Genomic DNA, 25,579 nt, shown 5'->3' on the forward strand with positions numbered 1-25,579 from the left:
CATCTGCTTCCGTGTTATATAACAATGGCCGGCCCCGAGCCGTCTAATCCGCTTTGCTATTCTTCCGGACTACGGTGTAATTAAGTTGTCGAGTGCAGTGCTGCATCGTGTACATTGTCCCAATCTGGCTCAGCTTCTTCTTTATTGAACTCTGCTCTGCCAATTCCATTCACTAAGCGCCATTTTCTTTTGCTTTAACCTTCGGGGAAGCCCATTCGTTACCACGCATATCCTCTCGCCGTGTCGACTGGCTAGTTGACCCTCCATTAGAATGCGTTTCACAACTCTCGCTTTTGCCGCCAGCTTGAGCTTGGCTGCTGCCCACAGTGCCCATGGCAGCAATGAGCAGCCTGCCCCAAACATCATGGCTGGGAGGAGGGCTTTGCAAGATTTTACTGCAGCTCGTCGGACAGTCCAGCGCCGCGCTGCCCATGCTAGGCCAGAGCCTGCGGTCTCAGGGTTGGAAAAGCGCCAGTCTCCTGACGGTCGCTGCGGTCCCGATCATAACAATCAGGTCTGCGACCAAAGTGACTGTTGTTCTAGTGCTGGGTAAGTTATTATTTGCGCACGACAGCTAGGTCTTCGGGAAGTCTAACCGTGCGACAGGTGGTGCGGTCAAGGCTACCTTTACTGCTCAGCTCCCTCGTGCATGATCGAGTATGGTCCGTCGTGCGATGCCAACATCCGCCCCGATGGACCAGACACGACGAATGTTCCCCGGACCAGACTCGGCTCTGTCCCTTATGGTCAGGCCATCTACCACTGCGAGCACTATGGTGACATTGCCTTAACCTTTGACGATGGTCCTTATATCTACACCGAGGATCTGCTGAACAAGCTGAAGGTATGTCGATGTCTCAACATGTGACTATCAATGAGCCGTGCTGACGTACATGCAGGCATACAATGCCAAGGCAACCTTCTTCATTACCGGTAACAACCTGGGCAAGGGCAAGATAAACGATCCAACCACCAACTGGCCTGCTCTCATCAGGGTTTGTCTGCATTTCTCCTGCAGCTTTGATCAATGACTGACCTCCTACAGCGCATGATTGCCGAGGGCCACCAGATTGCTAGCCACACCTGGTCTCATCAGAGACTTACGACTATCAGCGCCGAAAAGTTCCATAACCAAATGATCTACAATGAGATCGCCTTTGCTGACCTTCTCGGTTACTTCCCAACATACATGAGGTATGCTCACTGTGATCATGGTCAAGTGTGAAAAGCGTCTGTGTCTAACCAAATATAGGCCTCCCTATTCAGCTTGTGATGCTACATGCGAGGGCTATCTCAATGACTTGGGTTACCACATCACCTACTTCAACCTCGATACCGAGGGCTATCTTCATGACAGCGCCGACCTCATCCAAGATTCCAAAGACATCTGGGATGAAAACGTGGAGGGCAAGGACGTCGCCACCACCAAGTGGCTTCAAATCGAGCACGATCCCGTCTATCAGAGCGTCTATAACCTCACTGACCACATGCTCGAGTCCCTCTTCCGCAACGGATTCAAGTCTGTCACCGTCGGTGAATGTCTCGACGACCCCCAAGAGAATTGGTACCGCTCCGTCGGCGATGCCCCGCCATCCACCGGCACCGCCACTCGCGTAGCCACAGGGACTGCCACATCTTCCAGCGTCGCCGCCCCTACCGGCACTCTTCCCGCTTCCACCAACGGCCGCTGTGGAGCCAACTTTGGCAGCACAACCTGCTTCACCGAGCCCGGTGCAACCTGCTGCTCATCCGCCGGCTGGTGTGGCAACACGGCCGACCACTGCGGTGCAGCATGCCAGCCTCTATACGGCAACTGCCAGATCTCCGGGGCATCGAGCTCTCCCGCCCCTGTCAGTTCCGCGTCGTCGTCTGCAGCCGTACCCTCGCCGTCCGTAACCAGCTCCGCGCCCGCGGCCACTGGTACCGCGACATCTCCGCCTCTTAGTACCAATGGGCGTTGTGGTACCACGCAGGGCGGCACCACTTGCATCAGCGAACCTGACGCGACGTGCTGTTCGCAGTATGGATGGTGCGGTGCCACGACAGACCACTGTGGTAGTGGTTGCCAGGCTGGTTTCGGTACTTGCGGTACATCGAACTGATGATAGTCAAGTATGCGTGGAGGCCTCCTGATTCGTCCGTTGATCTTGAAACTTTCGACTTCTCGAGTCACCTCTGCTCTTTGAGCAGAGGAAAAATCTTTAGTGTGTAATCTGATAATGAGACCGCTGAGCTATCAGCGAACTCTCCGCGTACTTATTGGCGTTTAGGCTTAGGTGGAAATCAAAAGGGTATCATGGGCGCTTGATAATATAATTGTAATGATCAGGATCCTGTGCCAGTTGAATGAAACAAAGGCAACATCACCGTGGGACTCAAGCACCCAGTGTTCGTGATCTACTCGGGAGTATGGCGGCTTGCATGTTCGAGGCAGTATTTCTCCCAGCTGTGACCACGTATCTTAGGCCTTGAAACCGTGTAGTGTGCTAATATGAGATTACAGCGTAAACTTCTGCTTTGCCATGGACTAATACAAAGCCAAACGGCTCAAACTCCTTCTAGTATACCTCTCGACTGTTCTCCGCAGTCGACTGTATCGATGCGAAAGCTTTTTGTGGACTCTGACCGCTGCGCTGGCGGGCTTACTATTCTCGAGCGTGACATCATGAGTAGAGATCAACTGCTCAGTGCACGAGTCTTGACTCGGAATCTGGGGTCTGGACCGTCCACAAACTTCTGCTGCCCGCGGCAAAAACTTCCGAAAGATGGAGGCCGGGCCGGTGTGGGTCCACCGCGGATCCTTCGGAGTACCGTGTTGCCCGGTTGCCCGGAGAGACTGAAAGGCTACATAGAAGGCAGTAGTCGGAAATGCCACGCAGACAAGCCAGATGGATTTTCGAAGTTTCTGGGAGTCTTTGTTCTAAATAGTGAGTTCATCTGAATTTAGTAATAGCTCAGAAAAGAATAGAAAACTTCGTAGGGTCTACGGCAGCTTGGCCACGTTTCATGTGATAGCCGAGACCTCCGCTGGTGGCCTTGGCGTGCCTCTCGGCTACAAGAGCCGGCGGCATCGTGTTCTTTCACCCACATTCGACGGAACTAAAAGATGTTGGTTATTCTCGTATTCAACTCTCTTTCGATCCAACTAGGAGATGAACACGCGAGCAGCGGGTGCTACACCTTGGCAGGCACACTTACTAACGTTCAGTTGACAAGCGGATGAAACAGCCGGCGGCGAACACCTTCATCCAATTTGAACTGTTTTTCACGAGTCAGTAGTTGCCTATCAGAGCTGACAAAATAGGGCAGGTCGGCTCGCACCCAAGATTTTCAAGCAACCGCGAAGCGAACCGATGGCACCGACTAGATGTCGCCAGGCCAAAGGCCGCCCTGTTGGGACCACTTCATTTCGATCTCTATCGACAGTGCCCCTGGGACCTGGGAGTTGGGCGGTCAGAGGGGCATGCACAGCCGTTAGAACTGGGTGCTTACTTGGCATTCTATGATTCCCCTCTTGGCCCTGGTTTTGGCATGATTAAAAATTATAGCCTGGACTTTGAGCTGACAGAATATGGGTCCTTCTTGGAAGGTCATGCCTGACTGTGATCATGGCTGAGAAGTATCATATCCTATTCAGAGTGTAGCTGAGGTTTGTCAGCGGTTAGTTTCGATATATGCTTTCCGACCATACTGCATACGGCTTCTAGAACCAAAGATTAGCTAAATACTAGGTATCGTCAGCGTCAAGAAGGAGCAGGAAAGACATCGCTATTTCCACCTTGCCGCTGACAGAAAAAGTGATTAATCGCCGTGTCAGGCGCCATTGACACTTCCTTGAGTGGCACTCATTCATATTCGAATCCATCGTACGTTACATCTGGGTTCATGAGAACTCAAAGCTCCTTAGGCTGTAAGCGAGCTGGGCGAGAAGAAGCATCCTCCTTCAATCAAAGCCAAACCAATCCTATCTTTAGACTGGACGACTCCATTTCATGCCACTTGCAGGGCTGTGTTGATGGAAGTTGGAACGAACCGGCTAAAGACTTGGCGAGACCGTCTCCGCACCGGCCTTACAAGGAGACTCAAATAAACTACTTCGCTTTCCTGGGATGCAGAAAAGATCCGTAGGGCTGTTAAGCGGTGTACAAGAAAACACAGTGGGCAGCCCTTGTTTCAAAACGTACCTGTTGCCCATTGTCGTTAATGCTTCGGCGTCTTAAGAAGCGCATCGATATAGCAGCCGGTGGGTAGTTCCAGGTTAAGGGTCCACTGAGCACGAGTCGGGCGGCACGTGGAGAACCACACCAACTTACAACCCAATTCATGCATGACTGGAAGATGACTGATCAGTCTTCAGCTCAGGAGCAGGTCGAACTTGTTCTCAGGTATCAGAAAGATGCCTTTTCGAGTGTATAAGATCTCAGGGTCAGCTGTAGTGAGAAGAACAGGTTTGCTGCACTCATCAAACTCATCTATACACTCTCTCGACTCGCTCTAGCTTACCAGGGCTCATTCCTTTGCCCTTTACATTCTTTATTTTTTCTTTGAAATCTACATCTTCTCTGTGTGTCACTACGAGTGTTTCTCGAAGAAGTTTTCATAATGAGAGCAAATCAACTCCTTCTGGCCTTGGCCTCCACTGGCGCTATCGCTACCCCCGTTCCACAAGATACCGGTTCTGCAGACTGCAAGACTGAGGCTCTCAACCAGGACACATGGAAGAAGCTCGAAATCGAGAAGTTCCTTGCTGAATGGACGACCTTCAACGTCAGCAAGGTAGAACATAACGCTGTCCAAAACTTTGCCAATTCCTTCGGCGCACCCAACTTCTTCTGGTGAGTCTCAACCCATGACGTTGTCTGCAAAATGTGGACACTAATACCCAGGATAGCGGCCTCGATAGCTTCTGTAATGCCGGCCAACCTTGTTCTCCGGTCAAATTGCCCGGATGGTACGCTCTCGTTGCCGTTCAGAACTGGAATAGCTACATGAACTCTCTCAACACTGCCATCACCTTCGCCTCGAGCATCTTGAGCCTCACCCTCCCGGGCATCGTCCAAGACTTCTACCCGAACCCCAAGGACGATATCACAGACCTCAAGACCATGACCCGCGTCTTTGCTGGCGTGCTATCCATTATCCCCTTCACGGGTCCCCTCAGCACCGTTGCCGGCGCCATCGGCAGCACCTCCAGCTTCGTCTCCACCAATCTCAAAGCCCCTGAGCCCACCAACCTCTTTCTCTCTTGGAGCAATGTTGCCACTTCCCTAGGCAAGGTCGTTCAAAATTGGCAGTCTGCCGTTTCGTCCAGCTTCCAGACCACCATCGACGCACAAGTCAACGTCACGGGGGGTATTTTCCAGATCATCCGCGATGGAAAGTTCCTTGGAACCAGCCGCAATATCACCCAGGGTGACATGCAGAAGGAGATGACGCGCAGTTTGGAACTCTACACGATTGGCCTTGCCCTGCAAGCCCAGAAGGTCTTTGTCCTGCGCTCGCAGCCATTTGCCGAAAAGTGCACAGAGTATACCGAAGCTGAGCTCTGTTCGCAAGATCCCGATGGCCGCTGGCGTCAGTACATTCTCATCCAGCGCTCGGATCACAAGAACTCTATTGGGCGCAAGGATCTTATGAAACTCTTGACTGAGAAGTATCAGTTGAAAAAAGAGACTGTCACCAAGGAAGTGGCTGAATGCGTTGATGCTGCTGGAGGGAAGCAGTTGACGTATCCCTTTGGAGACATCCTGCCTGTTGACAGCACCACAAAATGCATTTTCAACTTGCAGGTTTGTACCTCACCACCAGGTGCGAGGGAGGGCATCATCACAACGTGTGAGGGACTTGGATTGGATGTTTAGGGTCTCCGTAGTCTCTGTATTAGCATAGTGTTTCTTTGAAGAATGTATTGGTTGATACCCTCAAATTTGATCTATAAGTACTTTGCTGCTAGTGTGAATACTGTTCTCTCTCAGACTCTGAAGTGCAAGGCAACTCAGCTTGGTACTGGTATGAGAATACTACAGTATATATGTCAAGAAATTCAGATTTGCGCTTCTTAGATTTGGTCATATGTGAGCTATTGAGAGTGACCTATCGAGAAAAACTCCGTATATCCTCGGTGCTACTTATTCCAGATTACAATTTCCAGTCAGCAGACGCTTAAAAGATTTCGATCAGAGGCTGCAGAGCACTGAATGAGTCCTTGACTGGTGCATTCTGTCCGCGCGTCTGGATGAAGACAGTGAGCTTGCTATGGATGTCCTCCTTAGTCTCAGCTCCAATTGCCCTCATCAGATCCGCGCCAAAAGGGATGTAAGTATACGTCTCAAGCTTGTTCTTCTGACAGTTATTGCAATTTGCGAGAACCCATCGACTGAGGATTGCGTCGCTGTCAATCTCAATCTCACGACCGTCGGCAAGCTTGGCAGAGGTACGGATGACAAACGATCCCTCATGGAACATGGTGCTGATGCCACCGACGCGGGCGACAGCGACAAGTGGAAGCTCAGGGTCGCCCAGAACGGGCCCACTGGTCAGAAGGTCAAGGGAACCCTCGCCATACATGTATCCCAACTGATTGATGTCGGTGATGTCGTCTGAAGTGTAGAACACAGGGTCGCTGATGCATCCGGACTTTAAGAAAGGTGCAAGAGGACTGCTCATCTCCAACTTGCTTCCCGGAGAGAACAGGGCTTCCTGCGCTGAGTGTTCCCGCTGTGATGTTGGGCTTCACTAACAGGCTACCCGGCTTGGTAAGGCGGTGCTTGACTTGCCATGTCCAGAAGACATAGTCAATGAAGGCATGGTGAAGGAAGAAGATGGGGTCGAAGCTAGCGGTTTCGTTCTCTCCCATGTCACCATGGAAATCCTCAACAGGTTTAGCGTTCTCTTCTCCATCTTGATAGAAACCTCCAATGGCAAGATGAACAGCGTTGTGTGGGTCTTCAAGAGAAGTATGGAACTTGCTCTCCAGTGAGCCTTTCGTATTATGAAGCCACTCGCCCCTGGAAGCCTTGTTCGAGAATAGCGTGTAGTTGGGGGCACCAAGACTGGCCTTGTATCTCGAGACGATGGAGACAGTATCCGGGATTGACGTTAGCGACGCCTTGCCGTCAATCTGGATCTTTCCGCTCAGCCAAGCTGCAATATTGCCGTTGAGAATTCTGGCAACCGAAGCGGGGTCTTTTCCGTCCAAGCTAGTGACACCCGCAAGCGGGTAACGAGCCGTCTGTGATCCCGTTGATTTGCTGTAACGCTGGGCATCTGATGGCTTCCCGTGGTTGTCTGCAACTCCCTTCTGAAACTTGTAGGAGTAGAGTGGGTTCGTATTATCCCCATCAAGGTCGAAAGTCGGGGTCGTCGAGATCCAAGGGAGGGGAGTGTTCTGGTCGAAGGGCCGGCACTCGTCCAGGAATGGCAGGGCTAGACTTGGAGCATCGGGAACAGCCCGACGCATGGCGTCTTCAAGCCGAAGGGGGTATGCTCGATGCCAAGTGGGGAACAATACTGTCTGTCGGATTGAAAGTCCAATTCGGCCGCGGCGTACGGCCGACTGCGCAAGGGCCAATTAGGGGCCCTATTTACGATTATCGCAGCCTGCCCAACCTACGGTTGGAACCTCCCTTCTACACCTACGCAGCAGAATATATTCATAGTCATTTGACCTACTTCGTCAAACCACGGTTCGAACCAATCGACCAATATCCCTGTGATAGGGATACCAACACTGTCTGATGTGGCAGTAACCTCTCTGCCAATCGTCGTAAATCGATCCGTCGGGATAAGGATTCTCCTTTATCCATGGCTCTCCATGATATCCAGCGATAGTGAAGAAGGAGTCTTCGTTACTTGGATCAAGTTGCTGAAGCCTACGGAAGGCTCTGACGATGTTCTCTAGGGTATTGCGATCCTCGCCAGACGTGTAATGTTCGCACACATCTTGGAGAGAAGGACGGACTCTAAACATTGTGAGATACGAAATCGGTGATCTAATAGAGATGGTCAGGGTTATTTGTGGATGATACTGCGTGCTCTGATAGCAGTGGAGCTAGTATCAAGGGAACCTCGGCGACTTTATACCGCTGAAGTTGCGTCAAGATCGATATCGCTGTCTCCAAAAGACGAGAGATGTAATAGTAGCCGCACCTTTTCTCATTCTCTAGGCTCCAATGCGGGGACTAGATCTCGATGAACCTCACGAATAGAGACATGCCAGATTACGTAGCCGCCAATGAGATCCTCGATGCGGTATGTTGAAACGCTAGTGATCGTCCAGGTGGTTGAATGCGCACTCTTGTCTCACTTTGCTCAGACTACTGAGCCATAAGATAGAAACGACTTACGCCAGAAGAAGCCTTATTTTTCTTGAGCGAAGTTGAAACTATCACAACGACTCTTTACATGTGATGGTGTGTCGATCAGTCACGGTCCACAGATGCAAGCTTCCGGTCCAGGGGCGTCGAGTGCAACGTGAACTGTTACCAAAGAGAACCGGCCGGTTACTACAGGTAGGAAGAATGCAGAAAGCATGGTCTCGTGTATCATGCCGATCACACCCTTTAGATCCGGCTCTCGTAGTTCGCACATCAATATCTTTGCCAGGAAGCAAGAATTGAACGCGACTGGAACAAACTTGACGATGTAAGCCGAGTCTCGGAATGGCAGAATGATTCGACGAACAGAAGATCGCCACAGATCGACCCCAATATCGACATAATATGCCGAGGCCACTGCGGCAGGTACTTGAGCTTCATTCAACAAAGTGCGAAGAGAATATCAGCATCTCCAACTACCTTAAGTACGTCGCTACTGTCTCAAGGTCACAGGCTTCTGACCTATCATCGAAGTTGATTAGAAACAAAAAGTAAGGATCAGCATCGATTTGGTTCAATGGTAATTCGAATATCACGTTCACAGACATGCCGGAGTTGCGCGCACATATAGCAAAGTGACCACCCGTGTCGTATCGCACCGTTTTCGTGCGGCTAGAAAGCTGTTTCCCTGGACTGTTCCCATCAGAGACCTCATACCGGCAATATTCGTAGCAGAAGCGGGGAAGTAGACGAGACAATGACGTAAGTTGACCTGACATGGATACAATCCATTGTCTTAATCGATTCCCTAAGCTACCTTAGTGTAATTCAGGCCAGTCAGTAATCGAGGAGCTACTTCCACGTAATTAGATGCTAGTTCTGGATTCTAATCACGCAATTCTGGAGACAAGGTCATGGATCTAAATTCGATGACGGTTCCGAAGTCCATGTTGTTATTCTCAAGTGATGAGAGCAGCACTTACGAAATTGAATCCGTGACAGAAAAGCGCTCGAAAGAAATCTCGATTGTTTGGCAATTATCAAGCTAGTATTTTGGGGGACAATAGTGCCCAAGGTTGACAGTGGCACTTCAATGTCTAGGTAAAGTAGGGTCATGAGGGCTACTCTTCACAAGATTGGTAGGCACGTGGGAATTGTAAGCATCCAGTCGCCATTGGCATACACGGCGAGGTAAGTATTCTGCAGCCTTTAAGTCATCTATAATGCATCGAAATAATTAAAAGTTTTGTGGCCCCTAAATGATTGCGTAGGGTTGGATCAACGCAATGTCTCTAGATACAACGTATGCTCACGCCACATAAGCCTCTCTTCTCTCGGGTAAATTGTAATAAGTAGTATTCTAAATCTAATCCCATTTAGCAGTAAGCTTCGCCACAAGAAATGAAAACCATCAAACTCCGCACTCCTGTATCGTCTAACATGCTAGAGCCTTGGAAGCCTTTAGAGAGCGGCTTGAATGTCCTTCTTCAGAGGCCGCATAATAGATTGCTGATTCATGGTGGCGACCATGTTTCCTTGTTGATCCCAAAGTCGGGCTTCAGTGTAAGTTCGGCCGTCGTTGCCAGTGATAGTCTTTATCTCTCTAAGGTGCCAGTTGTCCATGTTGATTTCTCCAGTGAAGAACCTCAACGCAAAGTCTAGTGAGGAGCAAGGGCCGGCGTCATCCAGGAACTTGCTGCTGTGGGTCAGGGGGATGAAGGACAGAGCTGCGTCCAGAATGAACCCCAGTGCAGAGAACCGATCTTGGAGTCGCTCCAGGGAATGGCGGCAGCGGAACCAATCAGCTGATGTCTTGGATGTCAAGTCGAGACTTTCCTGGGGCGTCTTGACAGTCTTGGCCATGCCGTAGAGGTTGTTCGGTGCAACTGTCTCCGGACAGCCGCGGGTCTCGAAGAAGCGGTTGTTGAAACCAAAGGTAGCCAGGTACAGATTCCCCAGCTTTTCTGTCACGACGCCCCTCCGCACCTTATCTTCAGTGGCCTCCTGCGTTGTAAGACACTTCTCAGGCGGTGAGTAGCTCATTGATGGCGGCGCAGAGTACACGAGAAGAGAAGCCTCTTCTTTCACTTGGAAATCGGCTAGCATGATCATGCAGAGCCTGGATTTGCCATCGTCCTGGTCTTGGCTGATCTCGACCAATCTTGTAGCGAATGTTCTCGTATCGCGGACTCGTCGGACGGCACATTTGAGCTTGCGGTCTGTCAACGCCGGGCCTAGGTAGTTGCCCGTCGCCGAATAGAGCAGGTACTTGGGTGATACAGTGCTGCATGCCGCTTGAACGCCGATACTGATGGTACAACCCCCGTAGGCAATATTTGCCTTGTTTCCCATGCGGGCGGGATCGACGCGACTGGTGAAATGGTCTGATCCCAGGTCGTCTACCGCAACTTGCTCCTGCATTGTGCTGGCCATAGAACCGTGTAACATGTTGAGTAATTCGGCCTGAGCTGTCATATGGTAGATCCTTGCTGTGGTTCGCACAAAGTTTGGACGGAAATACGACGCTGGTTTTGTTGATAAGACGTTCAGTAATCAAGCGATGTCGGCTCTGAGTTTATGTCCTTACGTTGTCTAGATCGTTGCCGCCTAGTCGCGTTGGCGCGCCGCCTCGGCGCCTCCAACAGGTTGGGGAATTGGGGGGCCGCTCACAACCGAGGTTGGCGTTTGAGGAATGTGAAGGTGGGGCAGGCCGGCCATGCTTGCGCTAACAGGTGAATTAGCAGTCATTGCCATGTTGCCTTTATGAACATGGATTCCAGAAGAGTTGATACAATCAGCACATAATATGCATGTAGGCTGTCAAGATTCGAACCCTTGTTGTCTCTTTTGTGAATATACTTACTTCCCCTGGAGACCCTGTCCTCATGCCAATACAATAATTGAACTCACCACCTAGAACCTTGGACCTTGGTGCTACACGTGTTGGTCTCCAAACTGATTTCCGATTTGGGTTTGGTTGGTCCTTGGAAGGTTTGTGATGCAATTGCATGGGCCGGGAGCTTGTCTACACCTCGGCTGTAAGTGGGGCCGAGGAGGTTGTGTCCGTGACCTCGGACTTTGAATTGCCTTCAACATTTTGTGGCTGGATTTTTGTTATTTGATATGTCTAATTACATGTACTATATTTTCCTTGGAAGCCTGACCCGGTCAAGGTCGATCTTTTGCGCCTGTAAAGCCGGGAAAAAAGGACCACATACGATCAATCCGCGACCATTCATTTTGTGCGGTGCAACCTCAGTTGGGGCACCTATTGTTGCTAGTGACAAGAATGAGGATGAGAGGGTATAAAAGCTTACGCTTCTCGTGTATTATATTCGGGGGTAACGAGCATTACCTACCGTGATAGATTTCAGGTCTCCAGATAGCATGTTCCTGTCGCAGCGCTACACTTGGCGCTACCCAATGTGACTGTATCGTACTGCAATGCGAGAGCTCGACTCTTCGGGCATATGTGTATGACCCATCATTGGGCCCTTCTTTTCCAGGAACAAGCCACATTATACTATCGATGTCTTCCACCTGATCCTTCGCTCTGCGATAACCTCGTCTATAACCTCGTCTGAGGGTAAGAAGCCATAGCTTGTTTCCGTCGAACTAAGGCACGTAGAGCCATGGCAAGAGCACCCTCTTAGTATATATCAATGGCATCTTTTCTTCTTCACAGGCACCAACGACATGACCAATATCTTGGGACGGAAGTGCACCAGGTGATCAGCCGTCAGGTTGTGTAAAGACCCCGGCCTAAAACACGTCGGAATAGTGTGAGCTATGAGAGTCTACTGAGAGAAAGCATTATTTGTGTGCAGCAAACTCCGAAACACTGTCAATTACTCTAGAGCAGAGTTGTTTTCAATTCTTAGGAATCAACAGACGTTACTACAGTTTGATGCTAGGGGTTAAAGTGTAGAGTTAGGAACTCATGAGGTCTTAATTCTAGACTAAATTGTTTATTCAAGCTTTTTGAAAGGCAGAGAACGCAAGCTTTCTACAAAATTTTGATCTTGTTCCTTGATTCGAGTGTGATTGCGTGGCAGTCGGCCTGCGAAACAAAGTCACGCTTCGAGTTGAAACTTATAAATGTAACCGGACATCAAATCAAGTTTAGTAGTTTGGTGCATTTATGTAACGTTCTCAGCCGTGGGTATCTCGTATTTTAGTCATTACAGACTTTGTATAACTATTAATTATTTACAGGGTGGTTTCATTATCTAAGACGAACGGCAGGCAAAGGGCTTGTGAGCGCTTCCAGAGCTTGTCTCGTCGATCTTTTTTGTGTTAGTACATTGGACGTACGGTACAGTGAAGTTGTTGAACTTACAATATCAACGATAGTTGAGTAGGTGCCGGCAACCAATGTGACAGCTCCGACGATGAACGCCAAGATGCTGCCAAGACTGATGAGGATGTTCTCGCGCGCGAACCACTTGCCCTTGCAGAGAAGGGTGAACCACATGATGGCAGGAATGTAAAAGGAGAATCCGGAAACAAACAGCGCCGAAGCCAACGAGAGCAGGTCGGAGAAGATGGGAATAGCCTCAGCAATCACCCACGCAATAATGGTGAACACGACAACAAGGACGATCCAGCTGGCCCAACCCATGGGAGTGTTAATGTACTTCAAGTGAGAGTTCTTGTACATGCGGCCGTGAATGTATCGCAGGGCGACAGTCGAGTTGATAGAACCGGAGATGAAAATGACTGGAATAGCGACTCCAAAGGCGATCTTCGAGATAAGAGGCCCGGCAGAGAGGAGGGCAGGGGATTGGACCGAAGGACCTATGAAGGCGTAGCAAAGAGCGCCAGTAAGGGTATAAATGGCGATCTGAATGAAGCCAGAGGCCCAGATAGACTTCATGTAGTCAGTAGGCGTATGCATCTCGTCCATGAAAGAGAATTGACCGATGGCGAAACTGAAGGCGAAAATGATGTTGCTCACGGCAACAAAGGCCTCAGAGAAGGTCACACCCTCCCTGGGCCAAGCAGACCACTCGATGCCGGAAAGGCCGCCGGGGCCGCTGTTGGCCTGAATGCCGGTGGCGATGACTGTGATTCCGATGGCAGCCAGAATGGAGACGAAGTCGATGTAACCGAGGATAGCGACCTCGGTGAATGAGGGCGGGATAGCAAGAATCAGGAGAATGATGGCTGACACGGCCGAGAAGACGATGGAGCAGACGTGACCGCCGTTGATATCGACGAGTGCAATGCTGCCAGTCAAGGCGTGAGAACCAACAACCATGACGAGTTCAAGAACAAGCGCAGCTCCGAAGATCTCGTATCCAATGCGTCCGTAGCGACCAAAGAGAAGTCTTCCGGCTTCCGCGTAGTTGGCGACGTGTGGGTGGGCCAGCTTGACCTGACCAACGATGTAGCTGGTGAAAATCGAGAGCATGCCAATGGTAATGGTAAGGAAAACGCCGGGGAACATTCCGAGGGTGTGGTAGGCGGAAGGCAAGCTGAGAGCACCAAGGGCAACGGCCTCGACAATGGTGACGATTGCCAAGCGCTTCCAGCCCAGACGGTGGAAGTGAGCGCTACCCTGGGCAGCGATTTGCTTGAGGCGATCGTTGTTCATCTCGTCGCTCGTCTCGCCGAGCATGGTGTTGTCGTTCATCTCGGGCCAAGGGTTAGGGGGCTGAACCATCTCGGCATCAGGTCCGTCCTCCTTGTGCTTGGAGGACTTGTTGTTGCCGTGGTCGGCCGTGTGGGAGATGGCGTCCGTCATGATGGGAGAAGACGTGTTTCAACCGCGGCGAAGTTGAAGACGATTGGTGGACGACAAGAGGCAGTCCGAGGGGAGGTCGTTGAAGTGATGGGATGGAAGAAGCCAACGGAGAAAGGAGGGCTCGAGGGGCAATAAAGGCACGACGCGTCTGACGTTCCTGACTTTTAAAGATCAACGTACAGGCGCGAGTCAGATGGATTCAGGGTCCACATGGTGGTAGACGGACTGGACTCATCCTTGACAGAGGTTGTCGTCAGTTCGGTAGCCCGGTGAAAGCCGGGCCACCTCCACAGAATGATCTCGCCCCCATGGGCAGGACAGATAACAGATCGCCCTGCAATACGGGGAATGCACTCCTGAGTTGATAAGATCTAATTGTTTTGTGTCACTGCTGTCGAATTGCCCCGGAAACTCTGGATTACGAAGTCCCTGAGTGGGCGTTCTTCGGCCTGTTCTTGACACTGACATTGCGGAGGGCGCAACGAAGAAGTTTTGATGTCGTAAAAGAAGCTTTCCATGGCATGTTGGAGCCGCGCTAAGAGACCCGCTCGGCGGTTCTCGATGGAGCCTTTCTCGATTCAGAAACACAAGCGAGGAGCTTTTAGGTAAAAGATGGAGACAGTTGCGGCTCCCGCGAGATTCAGATGAGTGCAAGAATTTTCCTACAGCAAAGCCGAGTAAAAACCGCCGCTAACCACCGCGTCAACATGACTTCGCCGTCAAGTCTTTTGCCTGCCACGGAGCCTGTCCGGAGGTCCAAACGGGGCCGTATTACGTCCCTGAAATCTCTCTATTGGGCGTACTCGTCGGTTTGTACGTTTTTATTCAAGGGCTGGACTTGTTAAAAAGTGGACATTGTCGCCTTTACGATGTGCCAAGTGACATACAAATTTGCTCACCAGTCAACAGAGATAAGGACTTGTGATTTGTTATGGTAAAGAGCTGTTGAACGACAGCTACAATGTAGAATCCCGCTGAGCTGCTCCCGAGGCACAACATCAACATGCGAATTCATGTCTGATGTCTCGACCCTTGCGCATATCTCTTCACCTCCCATTCGTATGATCGTGTTGAAGGGCAACGGCTGCAGGTACTTAACCCGCTTTGGCCATGGCGCGAAAATTTCTCCGATCTTGGTTCCTGCATCTCGGGTTTAGAAGGCGGGCTTGGTCTACCCCCCCCCCCCCCGGCCAGAGATGGGTCATCTTTTTCAAGGCGCCTCTTCAAAATCGGGGTTTGGTTACTGTTAGAGACCTCCACGTGGCGTCTACCCGGCTCTCGATCTACCAAGTTGCGTCTCGCTACAGATCAGCGGAAGTTTTCGCGCGAAGTTTATTGAGCGAGTAGAGAAGTGAACGGGAGATAGATATGCTTACCCGTGCCCTCTGTGTTTGCCTAGACCTTCACTATCATCATGTTATTCGCCAGAACTGGTATGGTCTCGAACTTTACCGCTTCAAATTTCGCGATATGTCGAAGCTTTTGGGCTAGATGTATCTTCAAAAATCTTGTACCGGGCTGTCATTTGGGATCGGCGAGCAATGAGGCTCGAGAGCCCGACTTAGTGACGACAGAGAAGAAGTAGTTGTGACAATCAATAAGGGTGATTGCCTAGAGCATCGGGGTTGTTACAAAGGCCATCTCCCTATCATTGGTTTCAAGAGAGGCCCTATGAACCAAAGTTTTAGCTACGCGACCCACCAGTTCATGTGTTCAAATGACACGGATGCTGGGTCAGGCATACACAATCGATAAACTTAGTCGCAGCCGCACCAGACTGCATGCACGCATCACCCGCAGCTGATACTCCGTACCGCATGCTGTGGATACAAGCATCGTTTTATAGCTTTCCACTGTTTCGGGTTTGAATAAGGGTAATTTTGACTTGAGGGCGTAGGTCTTCTCCATCTAGTAAATTACTTAACAGAAGTAGTTGTTCTTCTCCAAGCAAATACGAAAGAGAGGCGATGTCGAGTGCTTCGATGAGAAGCGCATGCGAAGTGCGTTTACGAGTTTGCACGTAATTAAGATTCACGACAGTGTTGAGGTAGTGCACACTCCGAGTTTTTCGGGATTCAGGCTCTAATATAACGGAATATTTAATCCGTTGATATCGTGGTCTCCCATCGAAGAACCTATTATCCAGTTTTTCGCTTATGTGATCGGTTCGCCCACTGGCAACGGTCCAGGTCTACGGAGTGGAGCAGAACTTTTTGGCCCCAACTGAAAGCAGGCGGCTTCCGCTTTTAGACTAAGGGCAACCAGAAACGTCCCCTAACAGATACTCATCTCTCCGCCTCCTGCCCGGCTCAATTATTGCTCCGGTCAACTTCAACGTCGTGGGCGGAATGTCGAACGGGATTCGGGTATCACACAATTCGTTGCTGCATTGCTAGTTGTATATAAACAAACAAGCTCTATCGCGACTTGATTTTGTTGCAAAGACACTATTTATCCGGCTTTTGGCACAATGACGTCCTCAATGTTGGCAGTTACGGCACCAAGCTTTTGCGCCCCGTCCGCATATGAGCTTTCCACGATCCCTCAGCCAGTTGTAATAGAGCCTACCGATGTGGTATTCCGTGTTCACGCAGCGAGTATCAATCCCGTAGATGTCAAGAAGGCAGCAGGAGTCTTCAAGCTTGCGGTCAAAGAGAAGTTCGTTGAGAACCCTGGTCAAGCGATGATCTTGTCAACTGATATCAATAAAACAGATTCCCATATCAAATTGGCTATGATTGCTCAGGAACCGTAACAGAAGTGGGTCAGGATGTCAAAGGCATCAAAGTTGGCGACGAGGTTTACTCGCGGTTACCGGAGGCAAGTCGAGGTATGTATACGCCCAAAAACTGCGATAGACCGACCAATGGTGTAGATGCTAAGATACTATACTTGCAGGGGCATGGAGTGAATACGCCAAATGTTCACAACATTACGTTACTCTCAAACCCAAGAATTTGTCTTTCGATGATGCAGCCTCGTTACCATTGGCAGGCATGACCGCACTACAAACTTTGCGACGATACGAGGGATCATTGTCAGGCAAGACGGTCTTCGTACCAGCTGGCTGTGAGTGAGATTCATCGAACTCTACATAGATAAATTGCTAATGATACTCTGACAAGTGAGCGGCACTGGCGCATATGCGTGTCAGATCGCCAAGAACGTCTTCAATGCCGGCAAAGTGATCACCACCGTCTCAACATCAAAGGTAGAAAAAGTACCAGAGTTGCTTGGTAAAGGCACGGTTGACCAAAGTGAGCCTCAATCGAACTGCCTAGCTACTTGAACAGAGAGTGATACCTAACCAGAATCCAGTAATCGACTACATTAAGGAAGACGTAACCCAGGTCATTCCTCGTGGATCCGTTGACTTCATCTTAGACACAACTGGAGATTCTATGTCTTTTCTTCATCTCATGACTCCGTCTACAGGTGTCATTGTCTCTATCGCTACGCAGCCCTCCGGTACTCAGCTCCAACAATCTAGCGTGATGAAGAGGCCAGATGGCCCACGTCTCCCGTGGTTTGCACGCATGGTGTTGAATATGGTTGATTCGTATCGGAAGGCACGTGCAAAACGCTGGGGTGTCAAATATGAGTACCTATTCCTCGATCCCAATGCCAAAGACTTGGAAACACTGGCTCTCTATGCAGAAAAAGGAGACGTCCTGCCTGTTGTTGGTTGTAAAGTCAACTTTAGGGATATCGATGGCGTGAGAGAGGCGTGTACAACTGTGTACAACGGGAAAGGTGGCCTTGGGAAAACGGTGTTCACTATCATCGCGAGTTGAGTTTAGTAGTTTTGGGATAGGCGATAGTTTACAGGCTTCCACGCAATCTTTTTTGAGTGATGTTTAATCTAAGCGAATGAGATGCATTGTCGGTCAACGTTCTTTTCAAGTTGTTGATAGAGAGACGTTATGAGATGAGATCTGATACCATACCATTCATGTTCGGAGAACAGGATGGAGTCGGCTATGCAAGCGTTTAGCGTCAGCAATACGGTCTAGGTCAAGAATGATGGCCAGCGAAAGGAGCACATGGTTGGAGCGATGGACACTGTAACATGACCCTGATCGGTTCGAGTCAGAGATGGGCAGTACTGCATCTATTGGGGACGTGTATGTCTAGTGAAGGTATGGGCAGAGGTTTCTACACCGCCTCTAGTGCTAGTAGTTCTGCCAATACCACATCTATTGACTCTATATGGGGTTTCCTTCCCTCACTACATAGAGTAAAGACCAGTTGATAAGAGCAACAAGCGTAATGCCCCAGAACGGCGCACCAACAAAGTTGTTGCTAAGTCCCCAGCCGAGGACAGTTCCTCCGATAGTAGGTCCAAGCATGCGAGCTGCGGCTGAAGTGCTCGATGCAACACCATGCACAGTGGCTAGTAGGGCAGGGTGCGGAGCAGAGTCGTTGACCAGCATGATCGTTGCCGGCCCTACAAACGTTCTCGACATGACTTGTGCACTCAAGATGACAGACAAAAAGGGCCACAAGAGCGGGCTCTTATTCGACAACAGGGCGAGATAGGGCAGCGAGCAGTACGCCAGCGCACTGAAGGGGAGGAATGTGCGGTAGGACTGTAGGACACCGAGCCTACTGCTGATCCAGGGAAACAAGAGGATTTGGAGGGGAAGACCGACAGCTCCAATGACTGTGTTAGCAAAGCCGACCTTCTGGGATGACAGACCCAGACCACCTGTGAATCGGAATGGAAGTTGAGCATTGGTGTTGTCTGCTTGGGGTGCTGGTAGCATAACGAACAGTATGGAGTTGAAGGCAGAAACGTGGAGAGCCGAGGAAAAGTTCTGAACCAGCGTCAAGATAACGTTGCGGGTGCAGATAGCACGCAGAGGCGCCCGGCCCTTGTCTTCCACGGGCTTGCTGGACGAAGTTTGGTCCTCAACGTCTCCGGCTTCGGCCGGCTCGTTTGCATTGCCAACGAGATGATAGTCATTGGGCGGGCTTTCCATTCTAAAGACCTTTCTGAGAAGGAAACGTCCAAGGTCCCGGCCTCGGTCTCGGCGATGGCGCCGGAGTGGATGCGTTTCGTCCAGCCCGAGGACGACTCCCAAAGCCGCAATCATCAAGATGCTTGAGCAAACAAAGTTTGTCAGAGCGTATGGGAATCGTATCATCCATTCGACTCCATCTTCACCACCGAGGAAGGATCCCGGCCCGAAGATTGAGGGTAGAGATTCAATAGGGTCGGCAAGAAATCCACCTAGAAGAGGTCCAATGATGACGCCAACGTTGAAGCACATTGGAAGTAGAAGAAAAGCTCGAGATCGGTACCTGTTCGCCTTTTAGCACTGATCACGCGACCACAACTGAAAGGGGTATCAGGTCACGCATACCTTTTGTCTTCAACAATTTCCGAAATCATGGTCCTGAGAACACCTACGTTTCCGTTCAGTGCTCCAGCTAGAACACGGAAGAACACCACAGAGGCATAGGAAGTAGATAGACCCATCCCGATCGCTGAGATACAAGTTCCCAGCAGCCCCACGAGAAGGACTCGCTTTCGACCAAAAAGAGGACTGTCAGCCACATGTCCCCATAACATGCCAGTTACACACTGGGCAGCGGCGAATGCGGCAGTGAGAAGACCGGCCTGTCTTGCAATTGCCGAGTCTGGTAGAGATGGACTGAGAAACTTCAACTGATAGAAGAGGTACGATGTAAGTGACCGCTCAGCCAGCGGTTCGGCTAGGCGGGCAAAGACGACCATGCCCAGCTGCCACTTCTTGGGCATTGACATCCAAGACACTGGTTGTTGGGGTGCTTCTGTCTCAGCCACGAGACTCAAGTCGGGAGTCTGATACGAGGGAACGGCCATATTGGAATGACTGGCTTTGAGAAGTGGTGTCTCATCATTGACAACTACGTCGTCATCTTGATGTTGGTCTCGACTGTTGCGTCTCCCTTGCGAACTTGCCTTCGAGCGAGGGCGTTTTGGGGCCGAGGAATCGTCCGGCCTCGCCATTTTTCTATTGATAAAATAAAACCACAATGAATAACGGAGAAGGTTCCAATGGCGGCAAAGAAATGCAAGCTGCAAGCTGCAAGGTGAGCTTCTAGATCAAATGTGCCTTCTGTCGTATCAATCCACGTTAGCTCCAACCCCAGCGCGCCCACACCAAGGAACGCGTGCAGGGATCAAAAGTCCCGCAAGATGCATGCACTTTTAGGTCGGCTCCCACTCACTCGATAGATCGACTTTTGTTGATTCCGAAGTGGTCCAGATGGGCGTGAAAAAGACGTTTAAAGCGTGGTTGTTTGACGGATGTTGGCCGCGTAGCAGTCTTGGCAGGCTCGCTCGCTCGAGCCGAGCGGGATAACGTCGTATCACCGAGGAACCATGCAACCTGTTTCCAAGCTGTGATTCGTCCGTTCTTCGACGTCACCTCGTTCGACCTATTGTTGAAGATGAAGAACAAGAGGAAACTATGCGTATCTAGCTCATGCAAGTTAGGTTCAGTCAGTGAGTATATGAAAGCTGCTGTTTCCCTCCGGCTTGCGACCTATTTTCCTCGGGAATCAGCGAGGTTTTATTCAGGGAACCCAGTACTCTGTGTTAGGATCTGATAAAGTCCAGTTGCTCCAGAATGTCATCCAACACCAAACTACCGCGATTTAGACTTCAAGACTTCCCTTGCCACGGCAGGGATTTTGGATCTGCATGAAATATCACTGTGAGAAATTCTGCACAAACAGTAGAACAATGCTTATTGGCGTCTTGGAGAAGATGGACCTCCACTTCTTGCGCCGCCGCTACTCACTTTGGGCAATCCCCGGGACAGATTTTTTCAGTGACAGCGCTTTGGCTTGCTTTGCCTCCTTTGTCGGCCCAAGGAGACTCATCATATTCCCAGTTTGGTGGTCCAACCTTGTCGTCACCGGGTCTAGCTCCTGCAGATTCATGAATCGAAGGGTCTCTGCAACCTTGATTTCGGCGAACTGTGGATCTAATCTGATTGATTAGATGCGCCTTCGTCGGACTAGACAAGTTCATCGCCTGCTCACCCGCACGTGGTGCCACCCAGTTACCAAGCGGGAGCGCCTGACGGACGCAGGGCCATCCACGGCTTGCGACCCTAGACGCGTAGTCGGGGTTAGGACCCTCCGTTGCTGTCCATCGGTCAATTTCGGAGTGACATTCATGTAAACCATGCTATAAGAACCAAACTTCGTCAAATATTGACATCGTCTCTCGCTCTACAGTCGACACTTTACGTTTTTCCACAGTCGGACGGTCTCAGCTGAACCTCTTCTCCTCCTCAACACCTAAGCAATGGCTGCCGAAGCAGTGCCACCCCCTCGGGATGCCGAGCAAGCTCCCGCAGACCATGTCTCTGAGACAAGTCAAAACGAGAAGCAGGGCTTTACAACCGCTGTCTCCGCGTCCCCGGATAGCGACGAAGTCTCGGTCAACAGCAGCCTCAGACCAGTTCCTTTGACATGGAAGCTGGCCTCTGTTGTGTTGGTGACTGCTATTGGATTTGGTTCTCAGTGGAGTTCCGGCCTCAGCGGTGCCATGAAGACAACGATGAAGAAGGAGATGAAGATCAACAACACGCAGTTCTCCCTTTTGGAAGCGAGCGAGGATTTTATGGTTACAGCTCTGATGCTTCTCAGCGGTGTTGTTACGGATAGGATTGGTGGCGCAGGTACGAATAATCAGAAATCTTGACACAAGCATTACTGACAGACAGCTAGGTGCCATGTTATACGGCAATTTCCTCTACTCAGCCGGCTCGATTCTTGTGGCAGCGGCAGCTCAGACCCGCTCTTACAAGTTTATGATTGCGGGCAGAGTTATCCGCTCCCTCGGAGATATTGCGACTCAAGTGGCGCAATACAAAGTCTTCTCGTCCTGGTTTGCCCCCGGCAACGGCTTTGCCTCGACTTTAGGCTTCGAGCTCGGCATTGGCAAGATTGGTGCATTTGCTGGAAAGTCGTCTGCCAATATCATCGCCAAGAAGACGGGAGATTTCGCTTGGGTATTTTGGGTTGCCGTTTTCATGAATCTCTTCACGAACGTCATGACGGGCGTGTTTTACTGGTTTACAAAGGTTGCCAATAGCAAATTCCACGGCGTCAGCGACCCTGCTACCGGCGAGAGATTGAAGGAAAAGACAAAGAAGTTCGAGTTGCGTAAGGTCCTCGAGTTACCGTGGGCCTTCTGGGCAGTCATGGGCTTCTCATTATTCGAAACGAGTACCGCCATTGTCTTCCTGCAGAACGCCACCGAGCTCGCCGAGCAGCGCTTCGGCACAAGCTCCATCACTGCCGGTTGGTATAGCGCTACGTTGCAATATGCCGGTAAGTATTTGCTCTTCCGCTTTCCCCGTGCCCTTCAGTCAGCTAACATAAGTAGGATTCTTCGTTGTTCCCCTACTGGGAGTCTTCCTTGACCTCTACGGTAACCGTATCTCAGTCTGTAAGTGTTGATCGATTCCACAAAAATGAGGTCTTGTAACTAACATAGCCCTCTAGTGGTCTTCTGTGGCATTGGAATGTTTACCTCCATGTTGCTCGTGTGCTTCGCCAATACCACCCAGGGCACTGCTGCGAGTTTCGGAGTCTTCGCTTTCGCCTACTGCTTTGGACCAGCCACCATTATTGACAGTATCCGCACGTCAATGTGGGACTCAACCGTCTTTGGTTCAGCATATGCTCTGAAGATCACGATGAACAACGCGTAATATTTCCTGCTCAAAACTTTCCCTGATGCCCGGTCCAAGCTAACATGATGCTTCTTCTTCAGGATGAACATTGTCGTCCGCGTCATTACTGGCGTCATCCAAGACAACGACAATAACTCTTACGACAAGGTGACTATTGTCTACGTCATTCTTGCTGGAATCTCGGTGGTCGTTTCTTTCCTCCTGACGTTTGCTTCCTGGAAGTCCGTCGACCTGGGACACCTTCAGTGGACACGCAAACTGCGCATTGCGCGTGGCGAGATCCTCAACGTCAGGAAGGAGAGGTTCTACGGGCAGAATGGCGAGAAGAACAGACTCATCTCCAAGAGCTGCTTTGTAGCATTGATCGTGCTTATCTTGGGAAGTTGGTGCGGATACTTCTGGGGAGTTGCGACTGGCAATAACTCTTGATGACTTGAGCAGAGGACGAAACAGGATGCGATGACTCGTAAGGGACATTCAATATCGTAGAACATGGTCAAAATGATCATGCCTAATCAATATTTAGTTGAACTAATACAATCGACGATCGCCGGTCATTCCGGTTGCTATGAAACTTACTTCCAGCGCAGCGTCATTTAGCTCAAGTAATGTGCAGATAAGCAAAATTTCTACCGCGGCGTCGATAGCATAGGCTACAGAATTGCTTTAACTCACATGGCTGTCGGTAGCGTCCGCATTTGATTCGACAGCGCCATGAAGAAGTCTTCGCCTCGCGCAACTTGCTCAACTGCTAGACAGAATCCGGCGCGGCGATAGCTTCATAAAATGGGTCCGAAGCCGTTGAAGGGATCTGGAAAGCCCGATGTTTAGCGGAGAAGAAAGCCGGGGTAAACCGGGTCAGAAGGATCGATGTAGAAGTTCATCCGCCCAACTAGATTGGCATGACCCCGGACGCGTGGAACACAGGCAGGAAAGCCTTCCACGGGACTTGTCTCTTCGGATACGATGTCGGCTTGGAAGCGAGTAGAGACGATGGATCGGTGCATAAGCTTGGAGCGACCCGGTGCTATCCTGCCCTGCGCAAGCAGCACAGCAAGCCTTGCACAGGTACCCGAACCGCATGGAGAACGATCAATCTGTCCATCAGCAAAGACGGTGACGTTTCGTTGTTTCACCTCGTCTTGCTCGTTATTGACATCGCCTTCTTCGTTGTAGAAGATCACGCCATAGAGATCGTAGGTGCCATAGTTGGCCTTGTCACCAATGAATGCTTTGATCTCTCTGCCAAGTTTGATATGGTATTGATGGCTGCCAGGCTCCACCTTTAGTCCGATCTGAGATGCATCAAGCGTAGCGTAGACTGCACCAGCAAAGGCAAGGTCGACTTTGATAGTTGCATGATGAGACGGAATCTGGACCTCCAGGTCCTTGACAAGTTGGTAACTCAACACGTTGACAAAGTCGGCATAGACAGGTATGCCCTGCTTGACGCCGACGCTGGCAACCACGCGCCCAGAAGGAACATCGATAATGACGTCGACAACTCCGTCATCCTTGGGTGCTTCGACGAGTCCCTTTGTGACAGCCCAGTATCCCAAGGCGATGGTTCCATGCCCGCATGCAGTCGAAAATCCGTCTTTATGCCAGAACATGACCCCAAAATGAGCCCCAGAGTCATCAGGCGGCGTGACAAAACCTCCGTACATGTCTGCGTGGCCGCGGGGCTCGTGGCATAGTGATTGGCGAAGCTCATCTAACGGGTGGCCAGGAGTTTTGATGACTGCGAAACGACGATCGGCTACGGTTTGGGCCTCGGGTAGATAACCGTTTGGCAGCCTGTCCACGATACGGAAAGGTTCGCCGGCAGTATGCCAGTCCTCGGACTCGACCCAAAAAGGGCACTTCTCACTAGTAGACATCGTGAATGCCAGGGCGGATGGCGACCTTGGGCAAACAGATTATTCTGGTGCTTTCGAAAAGGTAAAGACTAAACGTCAGTCTAGGTTCCTCGGTGAATCAGTTTTTTTTGGCAGGATACGTCTGAAATGAGTAGCCGAATTTCAGTGCCAGTACCCTCCGATATAGGCGTCCGCAGAATGTCACCCGGCGCAGGCTGGACAACGGCAATGCCCCGCATCGGAAGGCCGACCCGGTCCGGTCAAGATGGGGCCCGGAAGAGGGTCCCGAAAATACGAGAAATACTGAGGATTTTCGTATTGACCAATGAGCCCTTCAAGAATCATTGTAAATGCGGGGAATTGGCGATTACCTTTGCGAAGCGAGATGCCGCAAAACCACGGTATTTCATCTTCCAGATGGTAGGAAACTCCAATGGTTTGTTAGATTTTGAGAACTTTTGCGGATTGAATAATGCTCATATGAGCTGGACTGGAAGTTGACTGCGAGTGGCTTTGGTAGGACGGAGCCGAATGCGGCGGAAGTCGGGGGAAGCGGATCCGGCCTCTGCACAAGGATGTACTTGGTCAATTGAATGAACCAGCAGACTTGATAATAACTGCTACGCTGGTATCAGAATGAACAGAACAAGTTTCCTCTATCCTCAATGATAAGGCTTTTGGGACAAGTGCAAAGTCGAGGGCGGGTTGTACCTGATTGAGGCCTTCCACGATGGAGGTCTATGAAAGACTCACAATGATCCACCGTACCCTCAAGAAAACTGCCAATGCATGAATTGTAAAGTTTTCCGTTGACCAAAAGACACAGAAATCGCTCACATTTGGTATCGGGAAGAGTCTCAGGCCCCAAACTCTGAAGCCCCAGCGAGATCAGGGTGAGCCTGTGAGGGACGAATCTGGGGTTGTGACCAGGGCCGCGTCTTGGCTTCCCGATGAGGCCTA

General features: G+C 50.6%; 10 protein-coding genes across 10 annotated transcripts; 4 read left to right on the forward strand and 6 right to left on the reverse strand.

Annotated features, from left to right (window-relative positions):
* Positions 1-364: 364 nt before the first annotated feature.
* Positions 365-2,102, forward strand: CCOS01_16201 (polysaccharide deacetylase; the record flags this gene model as incomplete). The annotated part of the gene is made up of 5 exons (XM_060464338.1): positions 365-549; positions 607-844; positions 900-995; positions 1,046-1,194; positions 1,253-2,102. 5 exons carry the CDS (start codon positions 365-367, stop codon positions 2,100-2,102), a joined length of 1,518 nt encoding a protein of 505 aa, XP_060305102.1.
* A 2,500-nt stretch (positions 2,103-4,602) lies between these two features.
* On the forward strand, positions 4,603-5,861 carry CCOS01_16202 (uncharacterized protein; the record flags this gene model as incomplete). The annotated part of the gene is made up of 2 exons (XM_060464339.1): positions 4,603-4,835; positions 4,892-5,861. 2 exons carry the CDS (start codon positions 4,603-4,605, stop codon positions 5,859-5,861), a joined length of 1,203 nt encoding a protein of 400 aa, XP_060305103.1.
* A 301-nt stretch (positions 5,862-6,162) lies between these two features.
* On the reverse strand, positions 6,163-7,459 carry CCOS01_16203 (uncharacterized protein; the record flags this gene model as incomplete). Its single annotated transcript, XM_060464340.1, has 2 exons — positions 6,163-6,636; positions 6,692-7,459. 2 exons carry the CDS (start codon positions 7,457-7,459, stop codon positions 6,163-6,165), a joined length of 1,242 nt encoding a protein of 413 aa, XP_060305104.1.
* Positions 7,460-9,776: 2,317 nt separating this feature from the next.
* Positions 9,777-10,790, reverse strand: CCOS01_16204 (acyl-CoA thioesterase II; the record flags this gene model as incomplete). The annotated part of the gene is made up of 1 exon (XM_060464341.1): positions 9,777-10,790. The coding sequence occupies one exon, from the start codon at positions 10,788-10,790 to the stop codon at positions 9,777-9,779; it is 1,014 nt and encodes a 337-aa protein (XP_060305105.1).
* A 1,754-nt stretch (positions 10,791-12,544) lies between these two features.
* CCOS01_16205 (transmembrane amino acid transporter) lies at positions 12,545-14,061 on the reverse strand (the record flags this gene model as incomplete). The annotated part of the gene is made up of 2 exons (XM_060464342.1): positions 12,545-12,601; positions 12,655-14,061. The coding sequence occupies 2 exons, from the start codon at positions 14,059-14,061 to the stop codon at positions 12,545-12,547; spliced, it is 1,464 nt and encodes a 487-aa protein (XP_060305106.1).
* Positions 14,062-15,672: 1,611 nt separating this feature from the next.
* On the reverse strand, positions 15,673-15,969 carry CCOS01_16206 (uncharacterized protein; the record flags this gene model as incomplete). Its single annotated transcript, XM_060464343.1, has 2 exons — positions 15,673-15,730; positions 15,806-15,969. 2 exons carry the CDS (start codon positions 15,967-15,969, stop codon positions 15,673-15,675), a joined length of 222 nt encoding a protein of 73 aa, XP_060305107.1.
* A 562-nt stretch (positions 15,970-16,531) lies between these two features.
* On the forward strand, positions 16,532-17,855 carry CCOS01_16207 (uncharacterized protein; the record flags this gene model as incomplete). The annotated part of the gene is made up of 5 exons (XM_060464344.1): positions 16,532-16,719; positions 16,776-16,891; positions 16,960-17,130; positions 17,187-17,318; positions 17,380-17,855. The coding sequence occupies 5 exons, from the start codon at positions 16,532-16,534 to the stop codon at positions 17,853-17,855; spliced, it is 1,083 nt and encodes a 360-aa protein (XP_060305108.1).
* Positions 17,856-18,266: 411 nt separating this feature from the next.
* CCOS01_16208 (major facilitator superfamily transporter) lies at positions 18,267-20,056 on the reverse strand (the record flags this gene model as incomplete). Its single annotated transcript, XM_060464345.1, has 2 exons — positions 18,267-19,365; positions 19,428-20,056. The coding sequence occupies 2 exons, from the start codon at positions 20,054-20,056 to the stop codon at positions 18,267-18,269; spliced, it is 1,728 nt and encodes a 575-aa protein (XP_060305109.1).
* A 1,308-nt stretch (positions 20,057-21,364) lies between these two features.
* On the forward strand, positions 21,365-23,189 carry CCOS01_16209 (uncharacterized protein; the record flags this gene model as incomplete). Its single annotated transcript, XM_060464346.1, has 5 exons — positions 21,365-21,740; positions 21,790-22,395; positions 22,451-22,513; positions 22,570-22,774; positions 22,841-23,189. The coding sequence occupies 5 exons, from the start codon at positions 21,365-21,367 to the stop codon at positions 23,187-23,189; spliced, it is 1,599 nt and encodes a 532-aa protein (XP_060305110.1).
* Positions 23,190-23,587: 398 nt separating this feature from the next.
* CCOS01_16210 (uncharacterized protein) lies at positions 23,588-24,640 on the reverse strand (the record flags this gene model as incomplete). Its single annotated transcript, XM_060464347.1, has 1 exon — positions 23,588-24,640. One exon carries the CDS (start codon positions 24,638-24,640, stop codon positions 23,588-23,590), a length of 1,053 nt encoding a protein of 350 aa, XP_060305111.1.
* Between the last annotated feature and the right edge of the window lie 939 nt (positions 24,641-25,579).

This window comes from Colletotrichum costaricense (genome assembly GCF_030867565.1).
Source record: "Colletotrichum costaricense strain IMI 309622 chromosome Unknown Scaffold_28.1, whole genome shotgun sequence".
Classification (NCBI taxonomy): Eukaryota; Fungi; Ascomycota; class Sordariomycetes; order Glomerellales; family Glomerellaceae; genus Colletotrichum; species Colletotrichum costaricense.